The 16957-nt window shown below is 35.2% G+C and overlaps 1 protein-coding gene across 1 annotated transcript in view; it reads right to left on the reverse strand.

Moving 5' to 3' along the window:
* Positions 1-2912: 2912 nt before the first annotated feature.
* The window catches only part of LOC114467704 (protein diaphanous homolog 1), a 46683-nt gene continuing 32638 nt past the window's right edge, over positions 2913-16957 (reverse strand). Inside the window, exons 13-17 of the mRNA XM_028454208.1 lie at positions 15890-16019; positions 14457-14489; positions 14209-14306; positions 11736-11819; positions 2913-3417 (exon numbers count right to left, since the gene is read on the reverse strand). Of these exons, the coding sequence (XP_028310009.1) occupies positions 3316-3417; positions 11736-11819; positions 14209-14306; positions 14457-14489; positions 15890-16019 (447 nt within the window). The 3' untranslated portion in view covers positions 2913-3315. The remainder of the gene's footprint in view (positions 3418-11735; positions 11820-14208; positions 14307-14456; positions 14490-15889; positions 16020-16957) is intronic.

A 16957-nucleotide genomic window follows, 5' to 3' on the forward strand; every position in this document is an offset into this window, starting at 1 on the left:
GGTGGGTGGGTTTGTTTTGGACTTCATTGTAATTTCATACTACCTATGTTGTTCTGTTTCTGTGTCTCTTTTTTTGCTTTTGGTTCTACTATAACTTTGAAAATTTAGGAAGTGCTGCATTGTACAAGTTTTCATGTTTATGTTGATCTTGTTCTGCTTCCCAATAAAAATATTAGAAACGAGATCAACATTTAAATCGCATGGCAAAAACTGGTAAAACTCAAATATCACTAAAAAGTTTTGACTCTTAATGATGTTTTTCAGACGTTTCGATATTGAAATACATCACAAAAGCTCTATGGAAACACTTTTTCCACAATTACACGTCACAGGACGTGCCGTACCTGGTCACATGACCACTTGGTGCGGTACGTGTGGACAGAAGATGCATTTCTTAGCATTAAACGTGAAACAACAAAGCAATGATGACTGTTCTGAGGATGTTTGGAGCATCCATCTTTCTGCAGAAAAGTCTCACAGGATGAGATTTCACGGGAGTTACAACGAGGCTCCAAAACAACCTTCAATGGAAACACGTTCATTACACTTTGTTGAAAACTTTAGAAATATCACTTATTTTGCAAAAAAAACTTTGTCTGCCTTTAAAATGCTAAAACTTTGCTACTCTGGTGAATTTCTTCTTCTTCTTCTTCTTCTTCTTCTTCTTCTTCTTCCTACTTCCATCCAGACCAGCCTCCCATCCAGACTGGTTTCGTGCATGTCTTTATCTATTTCCATGCACTGCAGAGATACAGCTGTCACTCAGCTCTCTGTCACTGCTGGGGATTTGATTGGAAACACTCCGAGCCCTGACAGAACCAATGCTATAGGATTAGCTTATCCCATCCACTCTGGATTTTGTTTGCTGCACAAACACAGAGAACTCGCCCAAACAAACAAATTCTCGAGCCTAGAGTGGTTAAATTGCACTAGGACTCGCCAGAACTGCCAGTGTTCTTCAGAGGTGTCTGCGGACTGCTCTGATGTTTCTGAAGTTCTTTCTGAGCGTCGCCATTTTTTCGAGAAGTTCTTTTGTCGTCTTCGTCATTGTTTCATCGTTTCTTTGTTGTTTTGTTCTTTCTTGTTCTTTGTCATTTCATTCTTTCTTTTTCTTCTTCGTCACCGTCGTTTTGTTCTTTCTTCTTCGTCATTATCATTTAGTTCTTTTTTCTTCGTCTTCATTTCATTCTTTCTTTTTCGTAATTTTTTTCTTTGTTTTTTGTCGTCTCGTTATTATTTTTTCTTCTCCTTTGTTGTTGTTTCGTTCTTTCTTCTTCGTCGTTGTTATTTAGTTCTTTTTTCTTCTTGTTCTTCATCATCATGTCGTTTTTTTCTTCTTCGTCGTCGTTTTGTTTTTTCTTCTTCTTTTTTGTCTTCTTAAAACTTTTTTCAATCTTACGCTCGTTTTTCTTCATGCAGTGGTTTCGTTTTTTTTGTATTGTTTTTTTAAACAAACAATACCATCTATAATCATCTTTAAGAATCATTTTCTTCCCACCATGTGGATGCAGCTCTGAACTTATGCTGAAGCAGAAGTTTAATTAAAATCCTTTCAGTGGGAAAAATGACCCCGTTTTCTTCTCAGGAAGGGGTCTCATTTATTACATCAGCATGACTCACATTTCTACCCACAAAAGTTTTTTTTTTTAACTGATTAAACTGTCAAGCACACTAAAGAACACAAATCACTCCTGCCAGCTATGGGACGACCCTCGACGACCGTTTCAAAGGGAACTTGGCGTTGTAGATCACGGTACAGGTGGAGACCTTGGCGCTGCTTTACCTGAGCAGTTTTCCTGTGAATGAAAGTTGAAAATAAGTAAGAAAAGCAAATGTCTAAGAGTTTGCCTGTGTTGTTGCTCTGTCAGCCGCTGACTCTGAGAGCTCTGCAAACACGTGTTACATAGCAAGAATGTCGAGAAACAAAGGAGTTTGTATGATTTATTACAAAAAGTTACTTCAACAAGCATTTAGTCATTTAGCAATATGAATTAAAAACATGGCGTTGGTTTTTTAAAACACAGTAAGAGTCAATATGGCTGTAACAAGTAAGCACATAAACAACCAGAGTGTAAAATGACTGGGAAGAGGTACTGGATTCCAAACCACTGGTTAGGAAAAACTGTTTTCATTCATTTATTGAACTTCTGTCCTGATTATTCCTGTTTAAAGTCGTGCCAAATGTGCCAATTCAAGGCCGAATCAACATTACAGATGTTTCTAATGCCATTCTGAACAGAGTACACCACATCGCCTTATCAAAGTATAATTTCAGAATCTAAGGGTGCTTTCACATATATAGTTTGGTGGATTTGGAAAGGTTCAGGCGATGAATCTGCAACATTGTTGCATTAATTTAAAATAAAATGCCATGTCATGTTTTACATGAATTTTATTTTGAAGGCTGAGGCCATTTCATTTGACAGTGTTTGACAGAAGTTTTCCTGATACGTCTGATACTCTGAGACCCGAGGATGTCCTAAAACAGTGGTTCTCAAACTGTTTTGGCTCAAGTAACCCCCGTTTCTCTTCTTTCTGAACCCAAGTAACGCCTCTGTCCGACAACAACATTTTGTTCAGAATTCTGCCAAAAAAAAAAAAAAACTGACCAAGCCTAACTCTAATATTTTCAGTGCATTTTCTAATCAAGATCATTTTCATCATCAATTCAATTTACTTAAAGGTTTTATACATAATGGCTGACATTACGCTGTCATTAGCATGAATAAGGTGTCATGAAGGCTGTCATTAAGTGTCGTTCGTTAACTTAACCTCACTAAATCCCTCCACCTAACCCAAAAAATGCCAACATAGCTCCAAAGGTGTCATAATTTAGCGAACGACACTTAATGACATTCTTCCTGATTAGCATTATTCATGCTAATGACAGATAATGACAGCACAATGCCATATGTATAAAGTTCAAGTAAAGTGTTACCAAATAAACATTGTAAAACCCCATATTTTTAATGCTTTCATTTGTTAATTTTCTACTCTTTCTCACTCAAATACCCCCTGGAGTGCCATTGCGTACCCCTAGGGGTACACGTACCACCATTTGAGAAAACACCGTCTTAAAATGTACACTGTACATGGGTCTGTGGGCAGTTCTATACGACTCATTTAAAAACTTCAATTAACTTTGAACACCTTTGCTTGTGTTGAGGTCAGAAACGCACAATGTTGGGTGCACGTTTCCTCTTTTCTGTCGCATTAACAGGGATTAAATATTGATTGGTGGAGGTGTCGCTAAAGAGCTGGAGTACGTTGTGCAGTTTTATAAAACCTAATCAAACTGCAGCAACAGTTCCAACCTCAGATGATTTCCGCCTTGGTCCTTTTGAACTCTTGGATGAACTGACAGATCCGCCCGAACAGTTCCTGAGAGTCTTGATCTGCTGCTTCCCCAAATTTCACCTGAACAGAATACAAATAAAGAGTATGAGTGGGTTGGAAGCCACTGTGGCAGCAATTACACTTTCCTCCAACCTTTGAGCTGGTAGAAAAAACACCAAAGCTTTTGTTTTGATCAGTGAGCGGACTGCCTGGCACAGGTGCATTCTGGGTAACAACGGTACTTGGATGTAATTACCCCATATACTCCCCCAGCATGCAATCCAGCCCTCGAGTGCTCTTGCCTTACACGCTGGGCCACAAAACGGCCAAATGAATAGGTACACCTGGGTGGACAAGGGTCAGCAGTGACCACATGGTGATAATTCCTCAGATAAACTTTATTTTGAAAGGGTCAGAGTAAGTAAGTGAACTAATTGGCTCATTTTGATGCTGTTGATTGTTCCCCCCAACCCCCCTTGCCCTCAACACTGCAGCAATGCTTTACTAATTCACTCTCCATGCTTTACTTTTATCTCGTCTATACGATTAAAGTCCAGTGCATTTTCTTCAGTAATTTCTATAAGACATTTAGCTGATTGTTCCATGTGTACAACACTGATACATTATGGATACGTTGCATAAACATGCATTAAATGCCTGTAGACAAACTGGAAACTGTGACTTTCCTCAACAGAACACAGATGTCCAACAATCTGAGCCAATTTTTGCCCTTTTTCTGCAACTACACCAAACTTTCCATATTTTAAAAGCTATTTTCATCACTTTTTCTTGCCACATTTTTGCTCCTTTTAATGCATTTTTGCTACATTACTCCCATTTCTGACACTTCTCCATCAAAAATGTTTTCCACTTTCAAGACATTTTCAGCACTTAAAAACCCTTTTCACAACGTTTCCACCTAATGTCACATAAGTTGACCCATTATTGTCACCTTTAACCTCTTTTCACCATATTTAATGATTATTTAACCACATTCATGATTTGTCATGCCCTTTATTTGCTACAGTAGTTTAATCTAATTATTCCTACTTTTTAAATTACATTACTCACCCCCCTTCTCAATTTCTGCCACTTCTAAGCCAACTTTTAATGCCTTTTACCCACTGGGAGGGGGTCGCCAGATGCCTTCAAGAAACAAAGAATATTTTCCGAACAATTTGAGCGCATTTTTGCTTATTTTTACCATTTTTCTGCAACTGAATCTTTTATTTTACTCTATATTTTAACCTATTTAAATCACTTTTTCGTACCACAGTTTTGCTCCTTTTAATGCATTTGTACTCCATTTCTCCCATTTCTGCCACTTCTCCATCAAATTGCAATGGTTTTTTTTTGCAAATGTTTTCTACTTTCAAGACTGTCTTTTTTTATTTCATACCAATGGACTTTTATACTGATCAACTTTTTTTTCGGCAGACTTTTATCATACCTTATATTGTTTTTATGATGATTGTGTCTGTTTGGCTTGAATCTTTGAAGTGTAGTTGAATGTTGTTGGGGGGGCTTACATGTGCAATTACAAAAAAATTATTCTATTCAATTTTATTTTTATAAACCCTTTGAATTACTTTTTCTACCTAATGTCATGTATCGTTGACTCATTATTTTCACTTTTAACCTTTACACCATATTTCATGCTTATTTTTGGCATTTTAACCACATCGCATCACAATTTGTAATACCCATCATTTGCCAGTTTAAACTAATTGTTCCTACTTTTTATTTTTTTTTTTTTTTTTTTTTTTTTTTTTTTTTGTTCCTACTTTTTAAATTACATTACCCCATTTCTGCCACTTTTAAGCCAATATTGACACTTTGAAAGCTTTTCACCACTTTTTCTGTCTGTTTTTGGCCACAATTTGCAACTTTTTACCAATTATTCAGTATATTTTTCTCTTATTTTGTGTGTTTTTGTTGTCATTTTTGTGTGTTGTTGGTATTATTTAAATTATTCTATATCAGTGTGTTTTTGGTGTCGTTTTGTTTGTTTCTCTGTTATTTTTCTGTATTTTGTAGTGATCTTGTGTGTTTTTCTCTCACTTAGTGTATCATTTTGTTGTCGTTTTGTGTGTTGCTGGTAATATTCAGTGTGATTATCATTTTTAACTAAAAATAAACATTATAAAACCCCATATATTTAATGCTTTCATTTGTTAATTTCTCTCTCTCTCGCTCTCTCTCTCTCTCTCTCTCTCTCTCTCTCTCTCTCTCTCTCTCTCTCTCTCTCTCTCTCTCTCTCTCTCTCTCTCTCTCTCTCTCTCTCTCTCTCTCTCTCTCTCTCTCTCTCTCTCTCTCTCTCTCTCTCTCTCTCTCTCTCAAGTACCCCTAGAGGTACACGTACCACCATTTGAGAAACCCTAAAGTATAGGATTAAATCTGGGAATAAAACTTTGGAGTTTTGGCACTGTTTAGGCATCAAAACTTAAACAATATTAGACATAAAAGTTTATAAGATAAGTTTGAAAGACTCAGCAGAGTGGGGAATAACTCGTTCGATGAAGCTGTTGGTGTTTAGTAAACTATAGACGCCGTGTTTAACATTTACCTCCTACTTCCTCTCACTAATTGGCAGCTGATAGAATGAATAGAATGAAGTATCAGCAACACTCGCAGATACAAGGAAGATACTTAGAGATGGGCCATTTATTATGATGCCATTCCTGAAGCATCATGCATCATGTCCGTATAGCGTTCCAGCACCGTGCATACTTTAATTTATGGAGGTTTTATTACTACTGGCAGAAGTTTGAGCAGGAGGTTGTATTTGTGCTACACACAGCTCATCTCAATGTTTACACAGGTGTGAGGCGTTCAGGTTTTCTTCAAAAGTTCCACGTTGAAAATGAAAGTTGTTGAATATTCGACACCTGTTTCTTATACCAAGTCTCACGTCCGCACGTCAGATGAGCAAATACGTTTAATTACATCTCCTCTACTCCTGTTTCTGCAGACTTCGACATGAATGCTTACAATCACAAATGATGCCTGGTAAAGAGCCGTAAACTAGCGTCAAAGGATACAGGCTTGACTAGCTTTGTAGTTTTCAACATTTCAGGCTTTTCTGCAACAATAGCACACTGTGTCTGATGAAAGCAACTTACAGCTGCACTGGTAAAAAATAATTAAAGAGCAGTGAAAGAGAAGGGCATTTTAATGAGTGGGGATGTGTAAGATAATGAGCTGGACTGTTGATCGCATTGTGCAGAAATGCTGAACTTCAAATTAAGCTAAAGTGAGAGATCGTAATTCAGAGCTACTTCTTCTTCTTCTTCTTCTACAAGTGCACGCAAGGATCTCCTAATTAGTTACTGCATCTGTGTTCGGAAGAACGAAACCTGCTAACTGACTCTACATCGTATAAGACACTATTTTTTATTTTAAAGCTAAATGCAACAACAAACCCTAAATCAGTGACCTTACCACACTTTTTTTTTATTGGGGTTTATTATGTGGTATTATTACTTTGTTTATTTATCTATCTTTTTTAATGAGTTTTGAAGAGTTTCAACAACAAAAATACATGGAATGACTCCAAAAAGACACAATGCAATATAAATACAACAAAATTATTCCAAAAACATGCATATAATGACTCCAAAAAAGACAAAAACACACATTACGACAAGAAGAATACACAAAATTACTGGCAGAACACACAAGTTGACTACAATAATGCACAAAACAACTTTAAAAAAGTAAAAAACAATTAGAAAAACACACTCGACTCCAAAAAATCCCAGAAAACCACAACAAACACACACACAATGAGAGAAAAATATAGAAAACGACAGGAAAAATACATTGAATGACTCCAAAACACACAAAATGGGCCTAAAAACACAAAATGATTACAAAAACCACACACAATGACTCCAAAAACACACATTACAACAACATAAATACACAAAACAGCAGCAAAAATAAAGAAATGTACTCTAAAATCAACACAGAATCAACATGGAGACACCATGATTCCAAAAATCCCTGAATTCAGTTTTTTCCCTCCTTTTTCCGCAATCATGGAAAATCTGAGTCCCTGACCTGAGGGCCATATCTGACCCTTTAGTGCATCAATTTTGGCCAGCTCGAGAAAATAAATAGAAAAAACATTAAAAAAAAGTTTAAATTACCAACTAACTTAGTTTTTTGTAGATATCTCAGCCCAAATGCAAAAAAATCAAAAATATTGATGACGTACGTACAAATGACGCAGGAAAGTGCGCGACACACTCAGATGACGTAAGTAAGTGCGCAACACACTTAAATGATGTAGGAAAGTGCGTGACGCAATCAAATGACGTAGGTAAATGCACAACACACTTAAATAACGTAGGTAAGTGCACGACACACTTAAATAACATAGGTAAGTCCGCGACACACTTAAATAAAGTAGGTAAATGCACAACACACTTAAATAACGTAGGTAAGTGCACGACACACTTAAATAACATAGGTAAGTGCGCGACACACTTAAATAACGAAGGTAAGTGCGCGACACACTTAAATAACGAAGGTAAGTGCCCAACACACTTAAATGACGTAGGAAAGTGAGCACTGTCTTGGAAATTAGCGAGGGCCACGGGCCATTTTGGCCTCAATTTAGCCAAGAATGCCCCCAAAATTGCCCCCAACAGTTTTTGTCAACAACTGATATCTATCAACCATACTTTAAGTTGGGAATTGTTTAGTTTTCTTTATTGTTTTTATTGTAACACCAGAAATTACATTTTTTATTCTATATTACCCATCCCTGATTCACAGTAACTCTAAAGCTTCATGAGCTTCTTCCGTGTTTGATAAACTTGCATGAGATGTGAGATCAAACCTCCTAATGACTTTGCTTCCTGGTGACTAGACGTGAATAAATATGATGCCTTTTCCCCAAGCAGCTGCTCTCCTTCATTAAACCACAGCCCAGTCGTCTCAATCATTTTCTGCAGCGCTCCTCGAGGCCTTTGTGTGTTTTCAGAGAGACGCCGGTGTTAGCGACAGACGCAAGTGAAGAAGTGACCTTCTGTCTCGACTGTCTCAGTCCTCAGAATACCTCAAGATACTTGATTAAAGCCGGTCAGCGGAAACAAAGCAGCACCGCGGAACGATGCAACAACAGGGAAAAAGATCCAAACTTCAACATGCAGAAAGGCAAAACATGCGTTTTCAACAATTTTTGCTTATTTTTACCCTTTTTCTGCAACTACACCAAATTGCCATATTTAAACCCATTTTTATCACATTTTCTTGCCATATTTTTTGCTCCTTTTAATGTATTTATGATACATTACTCCCATTTCAGCTATTTCTCTGTCAAATTTTAATGCCTTTTCGGCACATTTTTTTTCCACTTTAACGACATTTTAGGCACTTATAAACCCTTTCCACCACTTTTCCACCTAATGTCCCATTATTGTCACTTTTAACCTCTTTTCACCATATTTCATTATTATTTTTACCCTTTTTTGCAGCTACACCAAATTTGCCATTTTTTTAACTTATTTACATCACTTTTTTGTGCCATTTTTTGCAACTTTTATTGCACTTTTGCTACATTACTCCAATACCTGCCAAATTTCAATACCTTTTCTGCACATTTTTTCCATTTTCAAGACATTTTAAGCACTTTTCACCACTTTTCCACCTAGTTTTTAATGTTGACCCATTATTGTCACTTTTAAGCTCTTTTAACCACATTTCATGCTTATTTTTGCCAATTCAACACCATTCACGATTTATCATGGCCATTATTTGCCAGTTTAAACTAATTGTTCCTACTTTTTAAATTACATTACCCCAACCACACCATTTCTGCCAGTTTTAAGCCAATATTGAAACTTTGAACCTTTTTAATCACTTTTTCTGTCCGTTTTTGGTCACTCTAATTTGCAACTTTGAACCAATTTCTGTGGTTTTTAAAATCCCATTTCACCTCCTTTTCCACCATATTTTGCCACTTTTAACCCATTTTATTTCTGATTTAAACAAGGATTTACATCTTTAAGATGACTATATACTATGGCCCTAAATAATAACAGTAAACGTTCCTGGATAACAGTGGATATTATTCAGATGAATAAATAAATGTGGTTATCACAGATTCATAGAACAATGGACAATCATTTTACTGACTTTATGGATGGACCCCAAAAATCTCTCCCCTTTATTCCCCCTTATAGATGGTCCTGTCTCCATATAAATGTTCATGTCTGTGTTCAACCACCTTCAGCTACAGTGGGGGTCCCCGCTCTCTGGGACCTTTATTTTGGAGGGTCGTTGACTGAAAAGTTTCAGAATCACTGCTGTGGATAATGAGACTCCAGGTAAAGGTCAACTTTTGTAACCGTTTTCAAGCCTGCAGCTTTTATTTTTCATAATATTTAAAAATGTGATGTATGTTTTATACGGGAAGCAATCAGACGATGTGTAAGAATTGTGGTAATATTCAGCTAAATTGTGATTTATGTTCAAAGGACGTTTCTATCCACTTAGCGTCCATTTATTATTGTTTTGAATGTATTTTACAGCTGATTTAGGACCAGTTATCATAAGAGATGCTAACAGAAAGCTAACACAAGAGGAAGGTTAACTTTTAATAGGTTATTGATTTCAGGCTCAGTAATTGTGATTAATTGTAATTCAACATTACTAATTGAAAACGTACTTTGTACTTTCTGAGGATAAAAAAATAATTGTAATTTATTTATAATTGGAAAAAATGTCAGTCACTGTAATCATAATTGAGTTGTAATTGAACATGGATAATTACAAACGTAATTGTAACTGAAAAATGTAATTGAGCCCATTCCTGGTGAGAGTTCTGCTACACGTCCCTGAGTCGCGTCTCCAGACTGAATCGGATACGATCCCGTTAACCTTTGTGACAGGTGGGTTTGTCTTAATGAAAGGTGATATTTGCAGCAGAGCAAGCTTTACTCTGAGGATTACTCAACACGGGAAAAATCTATTCAACCTTTAGGGCAACAATTCAGTTGTCCTGAGCTGACCGTGAACATGTTGGAGGCTGGAGGTGGAAGTCAGCCTCACGTTGTGTGTTGTGTTTGTCTCCTAAATGAATAGAATTGATCTTATAGGTAAATCCGCTGCACATATTTAGTATTTTTGTATTATATTATATCGACCTTGAAAAAAGTCTAAATCTTTGACTCAATAGTCCCAGCAGAAAAGGTCATGGCTTTTGTTGAGCCCAGTTAACTTCTTCCTAAATTAAGAAACAAGTTGATGGAAAAAACCAAAGAGAGAAAATGTTAAAGGTTAGAGAAGTTTAACGGTTTGATTTCCTGTCTAAAGCGCTTAGGATTTTACCAACACAGGCATTCATTTGTTCCATACCAAATTTAATAATTGTATATATTTTCTTGTAACTTTCTTGTTGGACAAACTGTAATAGAAACCGTACAGGGTGATTCAGAATCTCAGTTCAATCTGTTTTAGAGCCAAAAATGACTCCATAAAACATACGAAATGACAGAAAAATGCACAAAACAACAAAAATACAAAACAAAATGACAGCAAAAATACATTGAATGATAACAAAAATGGCAGAACACACAAGTTAACAACAATAATGCACAAAATAACTTTATAAATACAAAAAACAATGAGAAAAACACACTTGACTCCTAAAAATCCCAGAAAATCACAACAAATACAAACAAATGAGAGAAAAATATACAAAATGAGAGCAAAAATTCAATGAATGACTCCAAAACACACAAAATGGGTCCAAAAAAAAGAAACTGTCAACATAATTACACAAAATGAATACAAAAACAGACAATGGCTCAAAAATAAAAACAATGAGAAAAAACACACTAAATTCCAAAAAACCACAGAAAACTACAACTAACACAAACAAAATGAGAGAAAAATACAACAAAACAACAGCAAAAATATATTGAATGACTCGAAAACACAAACTGTCAACAAAAACACACATAATGACTCTAAAAACATATATTACAACAACATAAATGCACAAAACAACAGAAAAAAATAAAAAAAAAATTCCAAAATCACATGTTGCGACAAAAAAAGGACCAATATGATTCCAAAAACACAATATGACTACAAAAAAGCATAAAATAACACACTTAATGACCAAAAAAAAAAAAAAACCTAAAAAAACACAAAACAAAATGAGAAAAAAAATGATGCGTTTTTGACCCTCGAGCTCCTTTGAAAAAGAGGTTTTTAATCTCTTTGGGACCTTCCGGGTGAAATTAAAAACCACTGTGATCACGGTTTACTTCAGCAACGCTGCAGTCCACTCCATAAACACTTGTGTGGACTAATCTTTCAGATACTGCAGCACACGTTCAATGGGAAACTTTCTTTTTTTAAAGTAGACGATGACACACACTTACCAGGATGACAGAGTAGAGTTTCTTCATCTCATCACAGGTGTGAGTCAGTGCAGAAAGATCTGTTTTATATTTATCTATCACTGCCTGTGGAGAGGAGAACACAGCAGTTTATTCACCCTCTGATCGCTGCTGCTCAGATATACTGTACATAGAAATATGTATGTGTGTATATATATACACATATATATATATAGGCACTTGTTTCTGAGACACATGGACAACATTATCTCCAAGATTATCATGACATTTTAATCTTATATATCATTTCTGTATTTTTTTAGGAGTTTTGCAGGTGCAGAACAGAAGTAATCCTGTAATATATTAATACATTAACTGTATCAATTATTCACAAAATTAGTCAAGTTAAAGTGAAACCCAACCATCACATGAATGCACTTTACACGACAAAACAGCAAAAATAAAGAAATTGACTCAAAAATCACACATTATGACAACATAAAGACACAATATGACTGCAAAAACACACAAAACAACAACAAAAACACAATATGACAACAAAAACGCAAAAATTACTGGCAAGCCCACAAGTGGACTACAATAATACACAAAATGACGAGAAAAAAACACAGAAAACCACAGCAAACAAACAAAATGGGCCCAAGAAAACACAAACTGTTAACAAAAATACACAAAATGACTCCAAAAACACATAAAATGAATGAAAAAACAAGCACAATGATTTCAAAAACATACATTACAACAACAAAAACATAAAACAACAGCAAAAATAAACAAATTGACTCCAAAATGACACATTATCACAACAAAAAGACAAAATATGACTGCAAAAATGCACAAAATAACTTTAAAAATAGACAAAATGACAAGAAAAACACAAACAAAAATGGTTGTGAATGTCACACTTCGTTGAGTACAGTAATCACTACGTCACAGTTTGTCGACCTCCACGAGCCCGAGTTTAAAGAGTTTTTTATTGAGTCTGCGGCTTCTACATCAGCTCGTATTCCTACTTAAACGCTTACATCGAATAATCTTTCAGTTGTTTATCGTTTGGGTGGAGTATCCTTTTTATGTTGACACACAAACAGAAGAAGAGATAACGCAGAGTTATGATGGTGTTGCTTTTTCACAGGAAAAAAGGCCTCAGAGTTAAAGATATTTCACTCGCAAAAGTAACCAATTAATCAGAAAAAAAGACCAAAACTGGTGAATTAATGTGGTGTGTGTGTGTGTGTGTGTGCGTGTGTGTCTTTAGTGCAGCCGCTGCATGACTCATTGAGATCTCCACTCGGATCAAACCCAGAATAAACATTCCAGACACACCAGTGCAGCAGCATGATTCCAAAGAAAGAAAGAAAGAAAGAAGAGTGGGAGTTTAAAATGTATTGGTAATTATTAGAGAGACTGTTGGTTTTCTTTCTTTTCATTGTGTTGGGGGCGGGGCCTCAGGCTATATAAGGGGCCTTCAGCACTACAGGAGCAGTGTGTGTGCTTGAAGGGGGGCTGAGTACATGGAAGGTACCAACTCTTGGCAAAGACGAAGCAGGCTGTAAATATTGTAAATATTATACAAAGAATTGCACTGGGATCTGGTGTTGGCAAAGTCATCTTTTTGTTTGCACTTTTTGGGCGGACCTGCACAATAATTTCACCCAAACACGAGTCTGACTAAGCCATATCATTTTCTTGTATCGAACCCACTACACACGCCCACTCATGAATATGCATAAGTAGGACACAAATCAGCCTGTTTGTGTAGAGTTGCTCAGAAAGTGACTTTTCAGAGGCTAAAACTCTGGAAAACAGGCGAGTTTGGGAAAATAAACCTCAAATCCTATGTTTTTGGGGTTCTTAGAACAAATGGAGATGAGTGAAAAATAACATGACATGGGACCTTTAATATTATTAGTAATAATAATTTTTTAAACAGAATTTTTTTTTTTTTCATTTTTATTCCCACAAGTGATGCGTGCTGAGTCATGTCGTAAAGCTTTGTGTGTTTACTCAGCAGTCAAACAAATGTGTCCAAGCTGGACAAAAGCTTCAGGCAACCATTGAATAATTAAATAATTCAGTTTAATGTAACACAACATAACATAAATTAACTTAAATTAACTAAACATAATTTAATTCAATTGAATGTAACATAGCTAAATGTAATTTAACTTAAATTAACATAATTCAATCCTATTGAATTGAATTTAAAGTAACGCAGCATAGCGCAGCGTAGCGCAACGTAGTGTAAATAACGCGACGCAACGCAAGATAATGCAATTTAACTTAACTTAAATTAACTTAACATAATTCAATTCAATTGAATTTCATGCAACACAACGTAACGCAATGTAATTTAATTAAATTTACTTTAAAACACGATATTGGCCTGATTACAGGTAAATAAAATGTTGGATCTGTTTTATTTTTTCATATTTAGTTGACATCTTGTTTGTAGTTACAGTGATGAGGCGTGTAGCCGTTTTAAATTATTCACTTTCAGGTCCTTGGTGAAGGTCGGGGGAGGAGCCTCTGCACTTCTCTTCTTGGACATTTTGTTGTACTGAATGACTTTCTGCAGCTCGTTCTTCAACACTGAAAAAAAAAAAAAGCACACATTTCAGTCAACACACGTACACGTCATTACGTTTATTCACCAAATACTGTATGATTGAGTTTATGGCACAAAGATAGAGAACATTTTATTTATTTTAGTCGTCGTAGTTAAACGTGACACTCACTCACCGTCGACTTCTGCAGTTAAACCTTTGATGGAAGCTGTTCATAAAAGAGAAGAAACAGCAGAACGTTCACACCAGATGTGAAAGTAATAGATTACAAGTGCTCACGTTACTTTGAGTATATTTCTAAATCATTACATTTTACTTGTACTTAAAGGTAAAGTGGACAATGTTTTTTTGGTTCTAATTCTGGGTGGATCATCAAGACTATTGGTCCTCCTAGATGTCAATCAGTCTGGTGATATGATCACATAAGGACGTCGTACATGCTCGTGCCCGGTGCGCACCGGGTCCTTTCAAAATGTATTTTCACTTACCGATGGTGAGTCTGACAAAGTGGGAAAAGTGCAAATCTTCTTTTAGAAGGTAAGCTTGCATCAGCGATGCCGACTTCAACTTGTAAACAGAGCTGTGCACGAGGAAAACTGGGCTCCGTGTATCATTCGTTCATTCGCTTTTCATTATGTAACAAAAACATGAAAAACGGAACACCCACGTGCTCTAGAGAGCGTGCACGAGAATGAAAAAATGGAAAACGCCTCGTTTTTCAAATTCAAGCTCTTTTGCTTCGGTACAGAAAACGGAAAACGAACACCTTTATTCGTTTTCTCTATTACCGATTTGCCAAAGTTCGTGACCCGGAAGTAAAGCGTTACACATTACGAGATGCACAGTTGGAAGCAGCAATCTTGTAATGCCGCACTGCCGTTAGCATAGCAGTTAGCATCGGATGAGAGTACACTTCCGGGTCACGTACTTTGGCTAATCGATAATGGAGAAAATGGATAAAGGTGTTCGTTTTCTGTTTTTCGTTTTCTGTACCGACGCAAAAGAGCTTGAATTTGAAAAACAAGGCGTTTTCCGTTTTTTCATTCTCGTGCACGCTCTCTAGCGCACGTGGGCGTTCCGTCTGGGAAGCAGGCAGTGTGTTGCATGTGCAGAGGGCGCTTCTTTTCTAAATTTCTGGAAAATCGTCCACTTTACCTTTAAGTAAGTTTTAAAAGAAGTAAAGTCATTAATTACAAGTCTACACCCAACCATTACTAAGTAAATTACAGTATATATTTTTAGTTTTAAAATGATCAACAGACATTGTTAAACTACAAAAAAAATGAAATAACCATAATTATTTTATGTTTTCATTGAATTCATTGGTGTTTTATTTTTTTAAATAATTGTACATTATGACACACCTTTTATTTTATACAGATGCCTTTGTGTAAAAGAAATTAAGTTCTAATTGTGGTAGATTTAATCTCTTCCTTTTTAAGTTTCTACATGAGGTGTTTACTGTAAGAGAACCGTGTACTTGAGTATTTTATGTACGACTTGAGAACAATTTTAATCCATGAACAGCACTTCTACTTGAGTAGAACATAACAGCTGGACAAACAGTGTTTTTTATTCACTTTTGGTCAATCTCTGACGAAGAATTACCTCCAGGAACAGTTTCAAACTCCGACAACTCTTTGGTAAAATTGACCAAACCCGGTTCGTGCATCACGATCTGTTCTACGAGGGCGTGGAGCAACGTGAACTTCCTGTCTCTGCCGCGGAGCTGAGAGAGCTGCAGATAAAGAGACGATGATTAAAAAAATAAAATGAAAGGAGAAAATAAATTAACAGTTTTTCCAAATGTACAATTATATCAGAAAATTAAAAAATTAGTCATTTTGAGTTTGCATTTTACAAAATAAAATGTCCAAAAACACGTCTAAGTCATTTCATGATTTAATTCAATTTATTATTGGTTGTTTTCAATAGTCTTGGGAAAACATCTGGCAACATCTGTGAGTTTTGGTTTGGTTTGAATATTTTTTTAAAAAACCAGTAAACATATGCACACAATGTTTTGTTGTTTTACTTTGACATTGTCCTTTTTTTCCAGCATGTTATTCCCACATTATTATTTGTACATTTAAAAATTAAAAATACATAAAGAAATCAATTTCAATATTTTAAAATAAAAATTACATTTAAATATTGAGGAAAAAAATAATACACATTTAAAAAATTAGAAAAGTAAAAATACATTTAAATATTCACAAATAGAAATAATTTTATTTGTTAAAATGTTTTAAGATTTACACATTTAACTCTGGCTAACTAATATTCAAAAATCAATTCAAATATTGAAACATGAAAAAAAAAAGATTATATTTTTATAATTTGTACATTTAAAAATTAAAAATAAATTTTTATATTTAAAAATTTAAATATTCCAAAATAAAATTACATTTGAATTTTCTAAAATAAATATTACATTTAAATATTCACAAATAGAAAGAGTTTTATTTGTTAACATTTTTTTTTCCCTTTTTTTCTGTTTTATAAAACAAATGAAACAGAAATGTTTTATTTGTTTTTTTGAATTGAGCTTTGAGTGTTGACCCATTACAAGTGAAGATATTTAATTCTAAATTAAATATTTTCAACTATGGCATATTTATAATTTTAACTGTAATTTCAAAAATATGTTGCTGTCGTAGTGTAATTAAATAAATA

Source organism: Gouania willdenowi, chromosome 7, assembly GCF_900634775.1.
Source record: "Gouania willdenowi chromosome 7, fGouWil2.1, whole genome shotgun sequence".
Lineage (NCBI taxonomy): Eukaryota > Metazoa > Chordata > Actinopteri > Blenniiformes > Gobiesocidae > Gouania > Gouania willdenowi.